General features: G+C 41.2%; 1 protein-coding gene across 1 annotated transcript in view; it reads left to right on the forward strand.

Annotated features, from left to right (window-relative positions):
- The window catches only part of LOC149437160 (uncharacterized), a 96,012-nt gene that overhangs the window by 68,960 nt on the left and 6,509 nt on the right, over positions 1 to 20,543 (forward strand). Inside the window, exons 9-10 of the mRNA XM_089661001.1 lie at positions 7,164 to 7,322; positions 9,488 to 9,655. Coding sequence (XP_089517127.1) covers positions 7,164 to 7,322; positions 9,488 to 9,655 — 327 coding nt within the window. The remainder of the gene's footprint in view (positions 1 to 7,163; positions 7,323 to 9,487; positions 9,656 to 20,543) is intronic.

Below are 20,543 nucleotides of genomic sequence, written 5' to 3' on the forward strand. Positions count from 1 at the left end.
CGGGGTCAACGCAGCCGTCTACCAGGAGATTTTGGAGCACTTCATGTTTCCTTCCGCAGACGAGCTTTATGGGGATGCTGACTTCATTTTCCAGCAGGACTTGGCACCTGCCCACACTGCCAAAAGCACCAAAACCTGGTTCAATGACCGTGGGATTACTGTGCTCGATTGGCCAGCAAACTCGCCTGACCTGAACCCCATAGAGAATCTATGGGGCATTGCCAAGAGAAAGATGAGAGACATGAGACCGAACTATGCAGAAGAGCTGAAGGCCGCTATTGAAGCATCCTGGTCTTCCATAACACCTCAGCAGTGCCACAGGCTGATAGCTTCCATGCCACGCTGCATTGAGGCAGTAATTGTTGCAAAAGGGGCCCAAACCAAGTACTGAGTACATATGCATGCTTATACTTTTCAGAGGTCCGATATTGTTCTATGTACAATCCTTGTTTTATTGATTGCATGTAATATTCTAATTTTCTGTAAGCCATAATCATCACAATTATGACAAATCATGGCTTGAACTATCTTGCTTTGCATGTAATGAGTCTCTCATATATTAGTTTCACCTTTTAAGTTGCATTACTGAAATAAATGAACTTTTGCGCGATATTCTAATTTTTCGAGTTTCACCTGTAGTGGGTCAGCGGAGATACTCTATTTTCTTTCCCCAAACGAAGTGCCTGATCCAGCAAGCTATGTTTTTTTTGTTTTTTTTTTCAGAAAAACTAAACAAATGATGGCACAATCATATCAGCAATTTTTGTTTTTTGACTGACAGAATGTTTGGCTTTCTCCTCATCTATGGCTGCCTTTATTTTAATAATTAATTAATTTTTAATTGTGCAGAGACAGTATGTTGTGGCAATTGCACACAAATATACATAAGCAATATGGGCAGTGCATTTTAGCTTGATTTAAAATACCTCCAACATGCCATGTTTGTAGGATTTCCTTCTGTGACTACCATATTGTTAATTGAGTCACCGGTCACACTGAAGACTTTATTGCTATTTGTGAAGATTTTCAACGTTCAAATCGCACATGTTAAGGCACTGACATTCCCATTCATTAGATGCGATTTCAATTCACTGTATGACCAGGCACTAAAGGTGATTAAATCACCTGTGCAAGCTTAAGCTAGCCATAGACAGTTCGAATCTCAGCCAATTGAGCAGGAACTGGCTGAAATTTGAACCATATATGAGCAGGCTGAATGTACCCAAGTTGATCGATTGATCAACTTGGGTACATATAGCTTGCCGAATTTTACGTGAGATTACTGCTAGCTACTATTATAGCTGCCAGCAGTAATCAATGTGTTCTCCTGGCGGGGATGGCTACCCCTGCCAGGAGAACACAATGGCTCCGTAGGAGTGATTCCCCCATCAACTCTGACTGTGTTGATGGGGGAATCAAGCAATTTTCTTTTCTGCACCTGTGGTTGCAGGAAAGAAAATCACTCCATCTATGGCCAGCTTTAATGGTGTCCATAGACTTCTAAGTAATGTCAAATCTTCATTTGTAATCCAAATTCTGGCAGATACCACCATCACTTGGTAGGGGTCCCAGCGTTCATGTTTATGTCAGTGGAGAAGGGAGGGTGGTGGAGGGTGCTGTTTGCACCACTTCTGTCAGCAGAGAACAATTGCAATTGCAAACAGGTTTGCTAACCTGCTAGATCAACCTTTCCCCCAAATAATGACTAGCTGGTGTGGTTGAGAGCTTAGTTACAAACAGACATAAGAAAATACTCTCCAGACCTGTGGACCTTTCATTTGCAAAATTGTTTATTTACCAGAAGCGATGTCTTTGCTGGAAAAATAATACATTTTAAATATTCACATGGCAGAGGTAAATCATAATGAAATGGTACTTGTAATTTCAGGAAATGCATATTCTGTATGATCTTTCAATTATCTGCAGATGGGGAAGTTGATGTCCAAAAAAGTGATGATGAAAGTTCCAGTTTCACAAATCAATTTTTAATTTTGTCACGTTTGTCTTAGATCAAGTTGAAATTACCTGTTTTTCAAGCTGATGTGTCTTGTTCTTAGGCTGTTTGAGGCTATGGAATTTCCTAAAAAAAATACCAGGCCATTCCTGATACTAATTTATGTATAGAAATGCAAGGGCAACACACTCACTCAACCCTCCTTTCCCCCATTCTTTTTTTGTCAAAATGCTGACAAAAATGTCCACCTGGCACCTTTTATATTTAAGCTGGCCATAGGTGGATCAAAATTTGGCCATTTCACCTGGGACAGAAGTCAGTCAAATGATTTGTTGGATAATTTTTCTCAATCAGCGGCTGCACGGAGAAAACAAACAAACAATCCATCTATGACCAGCTTTACACTTCAAACACATTCGCCTGACCCTCTAATACTTAGAAGATGCCCAGACACATAGCAAATTTCTCAGTAGTAGAACAGATTGAAAATAAAAGAGAAACATTCCCAGCTCAACTTACCAACCAGCTTGCAAACAAACCAAATTAGCCTGTCTAATAGTATGCGTTAAAAACAGGGGTTTAGTTAGCACACATTAGCAAATACATGCGTAAGCTGCATAGCCTCTTCATCGCATCCCGATATTCTGCAGTCCATAACTCTACAAATTTTGAGAGCCCCCATGTATTTAATGGATAGGCTGAGGACAGGTGAACCTGAGGGAGCCCACCCCTCAAAGGCACAGAAGCGCACTGGACACCCAGAACATAGCACAATGGCAGCAAAGGTGTCCAGTGCGCCCCCCTCATCAACAAGTCAAAACTACAAAAAATGGCCACTGCCCCAGTCTTGACCTGATGGTGAGGGGGTGCACTGGACACCTTGGCTGCCATTGTGCTGTGTGCTGGGTGTCCAGTGTGCTCATGTGACTTTAAGGAGGGGTGGGCTTCCTGAGCTTCACCTGCCCTCTGTCTATCCATTAAATAGGTGAAGCTGAGGAAGCCCACCCCTCCTTAAAGTCACATGAGCGCACTGGACACCCAACACATAGCACAATGGCAGCCAAGGTGTCCAGTGCATCCCCTCACCATCAGGTCAAGACTGGGGCAGTGGCCATTTTTTGTACTTTTGACTTGTTGATGAGGGGGCGCACTGGACACCTTGGCTTCCATTGTGCTATGTGCTGGGTGTCCAGTGCGCTTCTGTGCCTTTGAGGGGTGGGCTCCGTCAGGTTCACCTGCCCTCAGTCTATCCATTAAATACATGTGCCTCTACAATGGGGGCTCTCAAAATTTGTAGAGTTATGGACTGCAGAATATCGGGGTGCCATGAAGAGGCTCTTCAGCTTACGCATGTATTTGCTAATGTGTGCTAACTAAACCCCTGTTTTTAACGCATACTGTTAGACAGGCTAATTTGGTTTGTTTGCAAGCTGGTTGGTAAGTTGAGCTGGGAATTTTCTTTTACTGTTTGACATGCGTAGCTCTTCCATGTGCTCCTTGCTGTGCAGGTCAGTTATAGACTGAAGCAGTGGCCATTTTTTGTACAGTAGAACAGATTAGCCTGTTTTACAGTAACTAGGCAGTGTAGGATGGACAACCTTAAGAGCATTAATTTGAGCACATCTGCAGTTTTTTTTATTCGAGATGATGAGCACAAAAGTAATCAATACTAGTAATGCACCCAGGTTTTTCTTCAGTTGACTTTTTACTTCTAAAGGCATGTTCGTTTCAGGTTACTCTGGTCATATCTCATCCTTTTATGTTATCTCATCCAGCACATCTTGTTGTAGCAGCAAAGGAGAGAAAACATCAAAAGTAGAAAAGTGATCTCCCTTGTCTATAGGACTGTGTCAGTTCCTATCAGCACGCAGGCTGGAATAACATGATGACATTCCACTGCAGAAAGACAAACACCCACATTTTCATAAAATGCTCCACTTCCTTAAACACAAATATCAATTTCAGCATCATCATAGACCTGAGTCTGGAAACAGCATCCTGCGGTTTGTTATTTGTCCGTTGCCCCATTCACAGACACAATCATTTTCCTTAAAGTAAGAATACGTGGTAATAGCTTCATGACTGATAGTGGTTAGGATGGATTTATTCATCCTCTACCATAGCTCATGAACAAAGAATAAACAATCATGTTTAAAAAAAAAATCTACATCAGGGGCATTGAGATGGTGAGATAGGTAACTGAAAACAAGATGCTAAAAAAAAGCGTCCGATACAATTCTAGAGAAACCTATGCACGATACAAAATTTTAATCCTGTCTTTTAATAATTTGATATTGTATGGCTTTAAAGCAACCCTGTCAGGTCAAAAACAATCTCTGCTAAGCTCTACCTGCAAAAGAAGTGTAAATACTTACCTCTCCTGCTACACACTACTGAACACAATCAAGAGAAATCATACTGAAAAGTCTGCTGAAAAACCCCCCACATTATTATTTTTTTTAGAATAACAGTTTATGCAACGCTTTACAACATAAGGGCAGACAGTACATTTACAATACAAATTAATACAGGAGGATTCAGAGGGCCCTGCTTGTTAGAGCTGACAATCTAACTTCTGGGGATTTCGATATCTTGTTTTGCCAGCAGCACACAGTGCTTCCTCCCACCAACCTCCACAGCACTCCTGGGTCTTGCAGCCAAATACAACAGGAATTTTGGCCAAGTCATGCTGAATGGGCCAAGCTGTGAGTGACCCTGTAAGCATCACCTGCCTTGACGAAATCAAATTAAAAGTTGATGGAAAATGATCGGCCAGACAAAATCTGAAGATGATAAAACTAGAGCTGGATTTAAACAATGTTTTGTGTTGCTTATCTCTAAAACTGGCCTAACTACTGGCTTCTGTTGAACAGAGGGCTACGCATTGGTCGAATTTCAGATGGCTCCTGCTGAACCAGACAAATTTTAATTCATGCATGGCTAACCTAATTCCAGTTGACTAGCTAGCCTTAAAATATAAATATGGGGTCATCAAAAAAAAAAAAAAACATTTATACTTACCTAGGTGGATGCAGCATCAGTCCAATGCTCTATCTGTTCTCTGCCACTTCTAAGACAGGGGAACTGAGCGATCAAAGACCACTCAGTTCTCAGTCTGCAGAGAGTTGGTGACTGTCAGTCACTGGCTCTCTGCTCTGCCCCTCAATGCTCACTGGAGCGTCGGGAGGTGGAATTGGCAGGAGTGGCTTGCTCAAGCTCTCAGCTCATGCTGAAAGGCTAACCCAGCTGCCAATCAGGCTTCTAGGCCCCTTACCATATGGTTGGGATCTTTCCAGAGCCTGGACTTGCTCTGTGATGTCAGATTAGACATGCTGTCACCCCATTCTGCTAGCTGTTCGGTTCTGTATGTATAGGTTTAGAGTGGGCAAACCTTAATTAAACAGTACACTTTTTCAGTAACAAAAATACACACGCTAGGCAGAGACTAGCATGGACTTTACTGCCATTCAGCCAACTAGGTGTATGGCAATGAAACTCTGGAGAGGAATGTTATTGATCTGAAGTACCCAGTATCCAGGGGCACTCAGAATGACAATGCTGATCACTCCTGTAATAAACTGTGAAGCTGAATGCAGAAAGAGCTCAAAGGATACAGGGGATAAAAGCCCTCACAAGCTCTGTTATGAGAAAGAAAAAAAAAAAGTGAGAACAAACGTAGAAATATATCAGCTTTTCTTGTTTTATCGCCCATAACAGGAAGGCATCTAAACAGCTGCGTCTCCCCTGTTATCAGACAGAAACTTTCATGTTTGTACAATGATGGCTTGTAAAGCTGGTCATGCACTAGTAGATTTCCAAGTGAACGTTCATATGAACATTCTTTTGAAAATTTTACTTTCGAAAAGTACTTCAAAGCTCTGTTTGCTTTTAACATTCGACTTTGGAACTAATGGACATTCTTGAACAAATACTTTATTCACTGGTCGAAAAGTGTTAGTTTGAGAAAATTTTTCTCTAACTTTTCTTGTAAGTGAGGTTGAAAACAAACGTCACTTTGACCCCACTAACGATTAGAAAATTGAACTAGCGTTTTGAAAACTAAAATGTTTTAACAAAATTCTACTAGAACAGCTTGATTGTTCTTTTGGTGGCCAGATTGTGTGTACATGACTAGTGTCCATCTGGAACTTGTATGGGCTTTAAAGACACCTTAATTTCAGCAAAAATCTTCCAATAAAATGAAATGTGCAGGTAACATATTTGTGCATGTTCATTACCTGTAAAAGCCCCAGCAGATTCAGTGATGTCATTGAAGTAACAGTATTTGTCTTTGCTTTTCTCCCAGCAGCTACATATAAGGTTATGAAAAGTGATGATGGGAGGGGCAGAGGAGCTATGTCAGCACAGACAGTAAATTAACAATTCCGAGAAGAGGAGAGGGCTACTATGTGCAAGGAGGGAGGGGGCTATTCTAGTGAATTAACTCTCCTGGAGTGGTCACATTTTCTAACACGTTTAAAAATAGATTGTAGTTAGTAAATACCAAATTATTTCTATAAAAAAATACTGCAAGTAAGCATTTTAAAATATGTACTCTATTTTTTAGCTGTGATTTTCTAAGTTGGTTTTAAGTGTCATAAATTAAAGTTTATTATTTTAAAGTTTATAATAAGCTGTACAGAAATGCACTTTTCCTATGTATCTTGCCACCTTGTGGCATGAAGTCCAAAGAATATGTCTCATGTTCCTTATATGTATTCTAGCAAAATATGGTGGTATTGTATAACATCCACTGACTCCAAAGGTTATAGCATGATACCATCATAGTGGCCTTTTTGGGAAGACTGGGACAATAACAATAACAGAGCTATCTCACCACTAAGAAATAAAATAATTTGTTTCTGATTCTAGTACTTAGCATCTACCCAAATGTAGAAAAGTCAGTTATCAATGGATGCGACCAATGAGTTTCTGCAGACTTCACTCACAGGCCAATATATCTTGCACCTATTATTTATAATATTGTAGGTACAGCGCTGTCAATTTATGCAGCACTTTACATATGTATTGTACATTCACATCAGTCCCTGCCCTCAAGGAGTGTACAATCTAAAGTCCCTAACTCACATTCATACATACTAGGGCCAATTTAGACAGGAACCAATTAACCTACCAGCATAGTACGTCTGTTGTATTTTGTCAGGTTTTTGGATACACCACATCATTTTATGACCTTATATTCTTCTAGGAATGGCAACTCAGGGAAAATGAAAGTTTGAGCCTTACAAAAAGGATCTCTGAGCTGGTGTCAGGGAAAGAGAATGAGAGACAACTAGAGCTAAGACTATCACACTGGAGAAGACTGGTGCAGGATGAAAGGGAAAAAGGTGCTGCAGCACAGGAGCAGGTAAAAGTTTCAAAAATGTCCTGAAGGTTATGACAAATTATGTTTTTTTATGGGCATAATCAAAAATTTCATGAAGTATTTAACAGGAACAGCTGATCAAAGTATGGGGTCTGAAATCCTACATGTTACATGAACCTACGAGATGGAATATATTGCTATTTGTAATTGGCAAGTCTGAAGTACAGAGGCTAAATCATTATGGTAGACACTCTACTTGCCGATTTCCTGGATTAGCTTGTACAGTGATGGTTTTTGAGAGTGTTCTTTTGGTGTCCAGATTGTGCATACATAGCCGGTCACCATCTAGTGTTTGTAACCTTAAATGGTATATCAGGCCAAAATTAAAAAAACCCAAAACATTTCATTAGATTTCTGCAATACGTGCACATCCCCCCCCCCCCCCCCTTCTTTTTTATTTATTTATTTTTGTGCATATAAAAATGCACATTTCAGGCCTGAATGTTACTTAAGGTTCCGAAAACATTATATATTTTGTATAAGCAGAGACAATGTAGAATAAAATTGTGACTGTTCCAATTGTTTTGTAAATTAAGTAGATACCAAAAATGTAAAAATTTCTAAAAACTATGGTACTCAAAATTGTCCATAGATGGTGCTGTAAAACATTTTACAGGTCATTAGTTGAGAGTTAACAGTAAGTGACGGTTCTAGTATTTTCTGTTCTCACTTTGGCATGCATGATTTTACCTAATATGTCTGGTTTATTTGTGAACACCCGTTTGTGCACATTTGAGATTATATCTGCATGGACGTGGGGTTGGGGCTTCTAAACATTTTTCTTTGTTTTTTCTTTTATAGTACTCATTTTTTACTTATTTCTTTCTTTTAGCTTAAGGTCCTCCCTGTGTAACAGCATAGTGTAGGTTACAGGTTCTCAGACCCTTAATATCATCTCTACATTCTGCTGAAGCTGATCGAGCACAGCCTGGATCATCTTCTTTCCTAGCCAGAGCAGCCAGGCCTGACAGCACCAAACCCAGAAGTGCCTATCAGTACTTGGACAAGGCCCAGGGCAAAGATGCCAAACTGCCCCCCCCCCTTCCCCATTCATGTTGTACAAATTTAAGGGATCCTACGCCCAGCAGTCACTTGCTTGTCAACATCACTGCCGCTGTCACTATTCCTGTCATTCACCCCTATCCATACAGTAAACTCCCAGCACAGTGACCAAGCTGTTAATAACAGCTCTCAGTCTGTACTAATGATCAAGAATCAGTGGGACTGGCTCCCAATCATGTGACCACTGTGACAGCCAATCACAATGGTCATGTGATCAGCCGACCCTTCTCACCCCCAGGCATATAGGCCCTATTAAAGGGAAGCCAGGGCTGTGCAGGAAGGGATTAAAAGAGTTCTATGGTCACAACATACACTTTTATTTTACAATATCAGCATTGTAATAACAATACAAACAATAGTTATTTTTGTAATCCAATATACGTTTACTTGAAAAATCTCCATTCATGTTGTAAGTTCTGCCTGTCTTCTGGCCATCTCTTTCCACAATTTCCTGGATTCCCTGCTTGCTTTGCAGCTTCTCCTCTGCTGTTTAATATCAATTTTTACTACAACTACATATCCCATAGTACCTTGCTCCCTGCAAGCAGTGATTCCTGTACTGACTCTGCCTCCTGAAACCCCTTCTCTCAGTACCTATGTAGTTTAGAAGGCAGGCTCTGTGTAATGTGTGACACAGCAGTGCCTACTCACAGAACATAGTGACTGCGTATCACAGAATTCAAGGAAGTAAATGTGTGGGGGTATGCATAAAGTACGTTTACAAACCTCAACATCATTCCGATTCATACAAGTAAGTTAGAAATAATGAAAATACAATGTGGAAATGAATATAATGATTTTAAAGTTTGACTTTAAATAATCTTTAGGATTGCTAATATTGTAAATGTATTGCCTGCCTTAATTTTGTAAAACTGCATTATATGAATCCTGCATAATAATATTAAGGAATAATACTAAGGCCCAAAGTAATTTGCAATGTGCAGTACCTCATAACAACCAATCAGAAATCATGTTTCATTGGCATGGCCAATGTAATATAACTAAAATCTCTTTGGTTGCCATTGGTTACTGCATGGGTTACATTATGCTCCCAACGATATAAAAAAGCTACTTACTGTTAACAGGTGCTGCAGCTACAACAAGGCAGGAAGTCTGTGGAGATGGCTGGAAATTCACTGCACAAGCAGCTGACAGATTTACAGAGTAAACACTCTGGGCTTCAACAGGAAAACTCCCTCTTGCGTGTAGAGAAGAACCATTTGGTGGAGCACATCTCTCAGTTACATAAACAGGTAATGTGCCCGCAGCACACTGAACTCTTCTTCCTGGCTGGGAAAAGGGAGGAAAATGAAGCTTAGTGTGTATGACCAGTCAGGACAAATGTGAGGTCAACAGGAACACTGGAATGTTGTTTATGTCACTCCCTGAGAATGGAAAGCTGTGTGCATTTCACACATATAAAAGTGTATTCTAAAATCCATCTTGCTTATCTTAAAAATGAAAAGAATAGGTTGATGCCTGCACACCTATAAAGGGAACAAGAAGAAACTTACTGATGAGACAGGGGCTGCTTTGTGCTTAACTTAAGAGGGGGTCTGTTTTCTACATGGTTAATGAGTATCTCAAGTAAAGGAGTGGGAGGCTTAGATTTTTGTGCTAAAGGGCCAGTAAACTAGAACTGTAACATAAACTATGTGGCTTATGTTCATGCTCTAGCATTTGAGATAAATTATTTCTGCCCTCAGGTGCTGGGATAGTGTATTTAAAGCAGAACTGATGGCATTTAAAAAAAAACATACATTCAGGCAGTCTATTTATTGCAGAAGTGACATGCAACATCCCTTCTGCAATAAAATACACCTACCTGCCTTCTCGCATTCTTGTTTGGCATGTAAAATGAGCTGCACATGCACTGGAGGTATGTCATTCCGCATCAGCGAATGAGGATGCTGCTCATGTCCACTTCAGACCTAGAAAGGAGGTAAGTATAGTGATTTTAGTTCTACTTTAAGGGACTATTCACACTTATAAAAACCTGGCAACCACCCCAACCTATAACCGGCCTTTGCAGCAAGGTGCACATGGAAGGGTAATACACATCGCAAACAAACAAAGGATTTCCCAGCACACTTGCCAGCCAGCCTGCAAAATAACCAAATTGTCCCAAGCAGTTTACTTTAATAACAGGAGCACATATAAGAATGAATAGATTAAGGGTAGGTATGCTGGGAGGCAGCCCACCCCTTCTTAAAGGCACAGGGGCGCATGTGACACCCAGCAAGAGCACAATGGCAGCAAAGGCTATTCATCCATTCTTATATGTGTTCCTACTATGGAGCCTCTGGAAATTTAGCATTAATACTGCAGTATATACAGAGGTCCCTTGGTGTGGGCACTGTGGCTTATGCATATATTTACAAATGTGTGCAAACAAAACCCTCTGATTTTAAAGTAAACTGTTAGACAGGGCCAATTTGGTTGTTTTGCAGGCTGGCTGGTAAGTGTGCTGGGAAATCCTTTGTTTGTTCGTGGCCTGTTCACACTTACACATGTGCAGTAACCTCTCTTTTTGATGAAAATACCTGTATTATTTAGTCATATTTCCTGAGTTTTTTGTTGCCAGCATTTCAGGCCAGCAATTACATATAAATTGTAGTTTAGTGTATTAGATCTTGCCATGGCAAGATTGAGAAAAAACATACAGCTTTCATTTTTCAGTTAGGGTACATGTGCTGAGATCTACATATTAAGTACTAAAGACTTTAACCCTTTCGCTGCCAGGTCCATACGGTGTATGGAGTTCTGTATGGCAGATTCCTCCTTCTGCTATTAGCTCATGGTCACTCCAGTGACCATGACCTTTTAGCACAACTGTTCACCAGACTCTGTCATCCGCTGATCAGAGCTATTGTTTTGTTCAGCAATCTGTTGATCAGAGCTATTCACCAACAATGTGACACCCACCGCCACTGCCTGTCTGCCACCTACTGTTCTGTCCCTCCACCTAACCTGCTGCCCTGGCTGCTAAAATGCCCCCACCCCCCTTACTGATCCCTTCCTCTGCCACTGATCCCTCCCAGCACCTTTCTCACCCCCAGCACCAGCCTCTTCCCCTCCACCAGCACTGATCTCTGTCGCAGGATGCCTTTGTCAGCTTCCCACCGCTGCCTCTCCCGCCAGCAATTGCATCCAGCCACTTTTGCCCCCTTCAGTGTCCCCCCTCCTCACCAATCCCCAACAGCCCCGCCAGTTCTCCTTGCTCCCGCTGGCTGCAGCTGCTGCCCGGGAGATCGGTGAGTGTCAGGATGAAGAGCGGGGGGGGCTGTGTTTACCAATTGCATCTGTTCATTCATTACTGAATTATAGTAAAAACTGTTTAGTATATTTCAGTTTGTGAATGAATAGGAGTCTCCCATCTCTTTCACCTACAATCCCTTTCTCTGTCTCAAAACAGAGACTTTATGGGTCTGTTTAGAATTAGGAGCCCCCCCTCCATGCACACACTTTCAAAAAATGAAATCTGTAAAACATATATTTTTTAAAAATTGTGCCTGTTTAAAAAAAAGCAAAAAACATAGTAACACCCCTTTCACATGGGCAGACCAGTTGGGTCCTCCTGTCAGTTTTTTTGGTGGACCTAATCGGACCCTTCATTATCCTTTATGGAGTGGCGGATGTAAATGGATTTATGCCTGTTTTCACCCATCTCCATCCAATCTCATCTGCTTAAAACAAAAAGCAGATCAGGTGGCAGTCAGGTGTAAAGGAACAGGCAGTCTGTTTACATCCCACCGCCCATAGAGGACAGCAGGCTGTGTCTGTTCTGCATAAGTGGAGCGGACACGGACCAGCTATCCACCTGCTCAGCGGGGATCAGCAGACAGATTCCCTGCTAAACAAGGGTGTGGAAGAGGCCTAAGGGTAGACTTAGACACACATCTAAGTCTCCCTTGCCTGAGAAATCCAATCCGCATTCACGCTGACAGCATGTACTGACAGGCGTTGAGGAAGCGATGTACTGCTTCGTCACCACCTGTTTCAATCCCATTTGTGCTGACAAATGCGCTGCAAGCATGTGTATTGCATGTGGTTGGGGGACATTTGCTGCACTTCCCCATTGATTTGAATGTGTAGCGTTCGGCGAGTGCAAAGCGAAGCAACTTTGCTGTGGGTGCAAAGTGATGCATTGCAGCCGCAGCATGTAAACGCCCCCATCTGCTGCCTATTGCAGCCTAAGGGGGGACAGTTGGCAGGTGGCAGAAACGCAGTTCAACAGCAGATTTTTGCTGTCCCCCCCCCTCCCCCCCAACCACAAGTCTAAACAAGGCCTGGGGCCTCATTTTACGTGGGGCATACTACAACGAGGCTGTGTTTAACTGCACAGTGATGCTCAAGTGTTCCATGCATCTTCATACAGGCTGTCCCATCTATGTGAATTGGGACACAGCAGCTGCAGGGGAATGCACAGGTGTTCCGTACAGGCAGTCCCATTCATGTCAATTAGGACACAGCGGCTGCATGGACACAGCCACTGCTCCCAACTTAACATCCGTGGGTGCATGTCCCTGAACTCACACTGTCTGCATTTGGGGCCATGCACCTACACCTCCATAAATGGCAGATCAGTCCTTACAGCCACTGCATCCCAATTGACAAGAATGAGACTGCCTGCACAGAGATGCACAGAGCACCTGTACAGGTAAATACGTCCCTTCATAAAGCCCTCCATGGGCATATGCTTTAGTACACCCCATGTGAATGAGCCTTAGTAGGAATTTAGCAGGAATTTATGTCACGTTTATGCATGTTAATAAGGATTTTAGTGGGTTTTTTTTTTTTTAAACTGCAAGTTGATAAACTTTTTTTTCGTTACACAACTTCTGTGGAGCCTAAAAAAAACAGTAGCACCTTCTTTTTATTCTACTCGTCATGTGATTTTGGAAAATTTATGGTTTGGGTGGTCTTTTACAATCTCTGAAAGCTGTAAGTGAAAAATGAAAACCTCCAGATGTTTAGAGAAATTTGGTTACTCATAGATTTTTCACCATTTCACAAAAAGGCACAATTTAAACTTTACAAACATTTGTTGGTTTTTAACTTTAATACAGGATTTGATAAACATTTGCGTAGTTATCACGAGCCCTTTAAAACCAGTAGCACTTTTCTTTTTATTCTACTGATCATGTGCTTTTAGAAAATATATAGTTTTGGGAGGGGGGTTCTTTTACAAACTCTGAAAGTTGTAAGGGAAAAAATAGAAAAGCAATAGAAAAATTGCAAAAATAGTTTGGCCAACTGCGTTTAAAAGTGGAGCACAGGGCCTGGCATTGAAATGGTTAATAAAGCTCTGGTATTAAAGATTATTGAACTACTATTCTCAGTATTTCATGGTGACTTAACAGTTAGCACTTATGCCCAGCAGCACTGTGTCCTTAAATCAAATCTCAACCATCTGCATACTATCTGCATGGAGTTTTCATGTTATCCCTGTGCTTGTGTGGGTTTTCTGGGTACTTTGGTTTCCTCCCACACTCCTAAAACATGCTGGTAGGTTAACTGGCGCCTGTCTAACTTGGCCCTATTGTGTGTATGTATGCATGTGAGATAGAGAATTGAGTTGGCCCTACACTATTTGTTGTTTTTTTTTCACTCATCCAGATTGCTGGATGGAAAAAAAAAACTAAGCAACTCCCCCATCCACACAAATGAGGTGGATGGAGACATTTCCCCACCACCAGGACACCCACTGTTGTCAGAAATCACTGATGAGTGGCTGCAGTTGATTGACTGCAGCTTTCTAATCGAGCAAAGATTTCCAACATGTTCCTTTGACTTCTGTCATGCAAGGACAGCTACACACTGAGCGAAATTTGTCCAGGTCCTGCTGAACCAGATGGATTTTGATCTGTAGATGGCCAGCTTTAGATTGTAAGCTTCTTGAGAGCATAAACTGATGTGAATGTAGAGTATGTAAGACAAAATTGTTAACTATTATTGTATGTATGTAAATTGTTAAATGCCTGAAATATTAAAAAAAAGTATTTTTTTAAGATCATATTATGTTCTTCTCTATATAGCTAATGATCTCAGAGTGGATTTAATGATCTTTGTGTCTGTTGTTCTTCTGGCATATACAGATACTGGCTTTGTAGCATAGAAGTTAAATACAGGTTACAGATGTCCTTGCAGAGCCTGGGGGTCCAGCCAAACAGAGCACAGAAAGCCTGTGGTCTGTAAACCTGAATTTCTTGTTTCCCCTCAATCTTATTCATGGCAGCTGCAGTACAATGAAAAGGGGGGTTGGCTGCCACCCGGCTATAGGCCTCTGTGTGTCTACTGGGGGGTTGGCTACCACCAGGCCTTAGGGCTCTGTCTGTCTTCCATGTTCTTGTTTGATTTTTCTTTTCTTCACTATTTAAGTCACTGTATTGCAATAACCTTCACAAAGTGAGTAAAAATTCTGGGAACAGTTTAAACTTTTTTTTAGACTACTGTTTGCCTGCCAGAATATATAGTACACCTTCAGGGTAAATTAAGGATTCTAAGCATCTGCTTTGTCCCAGATATTACTGCTAGCAGAAAGCTTTGCAGCAGTTTTATTGCTGTTTTTCTCACTGCTTTTATTAGAGGACACTATTTAATCTTATGTTTAAGGAACCAGCAATAAAGCACTTAAAGCGGAACTACACTGCATCTGAGCACCACAAACCAAAATGCTTTAATTTGTTTTTAATACTCAAAGCAAACTCCCCCCGTCCATCCACATCTCTATGGTTTATTTTGCTGAGAAATCAATTTGCAAAACTCTGGCCTAGCATTCCTAGTCAAGGCCATCTTGAGTAAGGGCAGATTATTCATGTAACATTTACTTCTTGGAATCCGTCTGCCCTTAGCTTAGGCATGCAGGCAGTAGGGTGTGCTTAGCTGAGCCCCTCCTCCCTTTCTGAAGATTCCTGGGATGTATGACATCATTTGCCTAAGCTTCGAAATCAGGAAGTAACTGAAGAAATGTAAAGCCAAGTTTAAAACACAGGGGCTAAGTAGTTAGCACTTCCGCCTAGCAGCACTAGGATCACAGGTTCAAATCCCAACCATGGCACTACCTGCCTGAAGTTTGCATGTTCTCCCTGTGCCTGCGTGGGTTTCCTTCAGGTACTCTGGTTTCCTCCCACACTCCAAAGACATGCTGGTAAGTTAATTGGATCCTGTCTAAATTGTCCCTAGTATGTATGTGTATGTATGAATGTGAGCTAGGGACCTTATAATGTAAGCTCCTTGAGGGCAGGGACTGATGTTATTGTAATATACAGTATCTCACAGAAGTGAGTACACCTCTCACATTTTTGTAGATATTTTATTATATCTTTTCATGTGACAACACAAAGAAATTACACTTTGCTACAATATAAAGTAGTGAGTGTACAGCTTGTAAAAAACAGTGTAAATTTGCTGTCCCCTCAAAATAACTCCACACACAACCATTAATGTCTAAACTGCTGGTAACAAAAGTGAGTACAACCCTAAGTGAAAATGTCCAAATTGGGCCCGAAGTGTCAATATTTTGTGTGGCCACCATTATTTTCCAGCACTGCCTTAACCCTCTTGGGCATGGAGTTCACCAGAGCTTCACAGGTTGCCAATGGAGTTCTCTTCCACTCCTCCATGATGATATCACAGAGCTGGTGGATGTTAGAGACCTTGTGCTCCTCCACCTTCCATTTTAGAATGCCCCACAGATGCTCAATAGGGTTTAGGTCTGGAGACGTGCTTGGCCAGTCCATCACCTTTACCCTCAGCTTCTTTAGCAAGGCAGTGGTCGTCTTGCAGATGTGTTTGGGGTCGTTATCATGTTGGAATACTGCCCTGCGGCCCAGTCTCCGAAGGGAGGGGATCATGCTCTGCTTCAGTATGTCACAGTACATGTTGGCATTCATGGTTCTCTCAATTAACTGTAGCTTCCCAGTGCCGTCAGCACTCATGCAGCCCCAGACCATGCCACTCCTACCACCATGCCTGACTGTAGCCAAGACACACTTGTCTTTGTACTCCTCACCTGGTTGCCGCCACACACGCTCGACACCATCTGAACCAAATCAGTTTATCTTGGACTCATCAGAGCACAGGACATGGTTCCATGTCCTCAGTCTGCATGTCTTGAGCAAACTGTTTGCGGGCTTTCTTGTGCATCATCTTTAGAAGAGGCTTCCTTCCAGGGCGACAGCCATGCAGACCAATTTGATGCAGTGTGCGGTGTATGGTCTGAGCACTGACAGGCTGACCCCCCCCCCCCCCCACCTCTTCAACCTCTGCAGCAATGCTGGCAGCACTCATATGTCTATTTCACAAAGACAACCTCTGGATATGACGCTGATCATGTGCACTCAACATCTTTGGTCGACCATGGCGAGGCCTGTTCTGAGTGGAACCTGTCCTGTTAAACCACTGTATGTTCTTGGCCACTGTGCTGCAGCTCAGTTTCAGGGTCTTGGCAATCTTCTTATAGCCTATATAAGAGAACCCTTCCTGGGAGAAACATGGAGGCTAGCATTGCTGACTTGTCATTCTGCAAATGTTGGTTGCCTGTCAGTCAGTCACACTGCTTTCTGGTTAGTTAATTAATTAGAAGTTATTGAAGCCAGGGGGTCAGCATAACGGGCAAGCAACAAGTATTCTTGCTTTTTTGAAAGGAGATCAACAATCTCCACTAAGAGTATCAGTGCTAAATCAAATAGTGCAAGTCTGTGAATCAGTCCACTCTAGTGCAATCAGTGAGTAAATGTGTGTTCACATAAAAAAAAAACACCACCTTTTATTCCCCTTTGAGCATTCCCTCAAACTAAAACATGACCCCGAACATGGAGGTCCATTTTGTGCAAATTTAAAGCACAAATCCCCATGAGGGTACCGGTGAATGGAGTAAATGTTGAAAAAACATCAATCCTGGAACTTCCAATACAGATGTCTTCAGCAAATTAGCTCAAAAATTCAACCTGGCAGGCTCAAGCATGTCACCAAACCCAAATGACAGATCAATATTACTGTCCAAGCTTAAGAAACAAAAATTAAACATTTTGATAAGTAGTTAAAATAACAATCACATGCCCCTGATGATGTCAGATTTTGAAACGTGTTGTGTGGAACTTTGAGGAAGTGTGGTGAGAGAAGGCTGTCTGCAAGCTGATGGATCTCATCCACTGAGTGAGACATACAGCTCCTATCCAGCGTAGCAGTGCTACTTTACAAGATTTTTACATGCGGTTCTCATCTCATTACAGTGAGTGTGATTAAAACTATTTAGCAGTGAGTACTATGTTTCCTGTTAGTTTTTCTTGAGCATGGATGGTAATATTGATCCCAGTCATTTGGGTTTGGTGATTTGCTTGAGCCGGCCGGGTTGACTTTTGGGATCATTTGCTGAAGACATCTTTGTTGGGAGTTCCACGATTGATGCTTTTTATAACATTTACTCTCTTCACCGGTACCCACATGGAATCTGTGCTTTAAATGTGCACATATGTGGCCCTCCTGATGAAGGTTATGTATTAAGGTGAGGGAATATCCAAAGGGGAATAAAGGTGGTATTTGTTTCTGCCTACACACATTTCCTCACTGATTGCACTGGATTGGACCAATTCACAGACTTGTACTGTTTGATTTAGCACTGTCACTCTTAGACCTTTATGTCATATTATGCACTTGATAGTTCCTAATTTGGAGTGTTTGTTATTAAACCATTCACATTTGATGATTGATTAAATTGAATCTCTCACTTCTCCCTTTAGGGAAAAGTTACTAGTTTTCCTATTAACAATCCCCTCTACCAGTAGTCACCTTTGTTGCACCTCTGCTCTATTCTCCTGTACCATAATCTTTCCTCTTTCACCAAGGTGGTAGTGAACACTGTCACAGAGTTTACAGGGGGATTAGACTCAGGGCTCTGACAGATGAAAATCATGAATGGAGACTATGGGGAAGGTACGTTTAGTGGTAGGGGGGATGGGCTGTCATGAGAAAGCATCACTTTTCCCTGAATAGGCACAGAGACAAATTCACTTTAAGGTCACCATCACAAACAGATATTGTGACTATGCAAGTAGCTGATGCTTCATGTATTGAACAACTATGAATATTCTAGAACATATCAGTTAGGACACTAGAATCTTGCATTGCAAGCAGTCAACCAGGTTGAAATTCTTCAATCTCCTGTTCTTCTGATAATGCAGAGATAAATAGAAATGCCCTAGGGCTATCTAATATACACTAATGGGGAGGTCAAAAAGCAGAGTAGTAAGTGAACATAAGATTATGTGTGGGTCCTTCTGCTTGGCTCTGAATGATGACATCCCTTTGTGTGTGTGGCAAATTTAATCAGCAGAGATGAACAGAATTTTCCAGCTAACATCCCAGCAGCTTGTGCTGACCTGGGGTGATCACTTCCTCTTCACAAATGGTCAGATTGCTGTACAGTTGTATCAGAATGATTTAGGTTGTGCCACAATTTGTAACTTACCGTGTTACAATTCCATGTATTTGCTATGCATGCAAAAACCTTGTTTTTTTATAATACTGTTCTATACACAGTAACTAATAAGGCACCACTGAAGATACATGCAATGGGACAAATTGAGTGGATTTCCATCGGAACAGACTCCAGCAGCAGATGTATCCTGTAAAAATTATGCCTCTAATGTGTTTATGAAGATCTGGGGTGGGGGGCAAGAATTTCTCATCTTGAATCCTTTTGTTTTTTATGTCTTTCTCAACCATTTTTTTTATTTCACGCAAATGTGATCTATTTGGTATACTCCAAACAATGTGTGTTATGATGCCCGCACAATTTTCAATCCAGTCATTTATTTTTCTCTAGCTTTCTCATATCCCAGTAAGATATAACTTTTTTTTATATAAAAGAAAAAATTATATTTGGTTATTTTCACTAGTGCTGTGTATGGTAAAGTAGAACAATTTAGGTTTTTTTTCTTCTTTAGAACATGGAAAATTGATTCCATGAAAATATAACTGCCATCTTTTGGAAAGCAGTAATTTTTGTAAGGTTTTTCAATGTATATTCTGATTGTATTGGAAAATATAGCAAATATGAGCTTGGCACAATTGAAAGAAAATTACTCCAATAATAATTTCAAATTAGTGTGAAATACCAGTGTGAAGTAACTGCTTATGTTGCCTTCTTTTATGTTACTGTGTATACTTTGTTAATATATATACTGTATGTACATGGGGACATCGTACTGAGTCATCACATATGCAGGCTCTGCTTCCTGCTGGTAGTGATGCGTGATGGTGGTTTATTTGTGTTCTCCTTTCAGTTTAAATCTCTCAGTTTTTTAAGACTGTCCTTGGGAATAATTGATCTAATTTAGCAGGGCTGCTGACTATACCACTCTTATATACAGATTGCCTCTAGGAGTTGAACCTACAAATATACAGTGCTCACCATAAATGAGTACACCCCTTTTGAAAAGTAAAATTTTAATCAATATCTCAATGAACACAAGAACAATTTCCAAAATTTTGACAAAACTGAGTTTTATAGAACATTTGTTTAGCTCATTACATGAAAGTAAGGTTAATAACTTAGATTACAAAATATTCAGTTTTACTCAAATCAGTTGATGCAAAAATGAATACACCGACAACAAAAATCTAGTATTTTGTATGACATCTATGTTTTGTAAGGACATCACCAAGTCTTCTAGGCATGGAATGAACAAGTTGGCAACATATTGCAACATCTATTTTTTTCCATTATTCAAGAACGCCACCATGTTTCACTGTAGGCACCGTACATTTTTCTTTGTACTCCTCACCTTTGCGACGCCATACAGTTTTGAAGCCATCAGATCCAACAACATTTATCTTGGTCTCATCACTCCAGAATATAGAGTCCCAGTAGTCTTTTTCTTTTTTCAGCATGAACCCTGGCAAATTCTAGGCGGGCCTTTTTTGTGCATGGGCATTAGGAGAGGTATCCTTCGTGGACGACACCTATGAATGCCATTCCTCTGCAGTGTATGGTGTATTGTGTCACGGGAAACAATCACCCCAGTTTGGCTTTTTACTTCTTTAGCTAACTGCAGTGAACTTGCATGGTAATTTTCTTCAACCTTTCTCATCAGAAGATGCTCCTGCCAAGGTGTTAACTTCTGTGGATGGCCTGGA

Source organism: Staurois parvus, unplaced genomic scaffold, assembly GCF_062004578.1.
Source record: "Staurois parvus isolate SC_StPar_1 unplaced genomic scaffold, SC_StPar_1.0 ptg001302l, whole genome shotgun sequence".
NCBI classification, from domain to species: Eukaryota; Metazoa; Chordata; class Amphibia; order Anura; family Ranidae; genus Staurois; species Staurois parvus.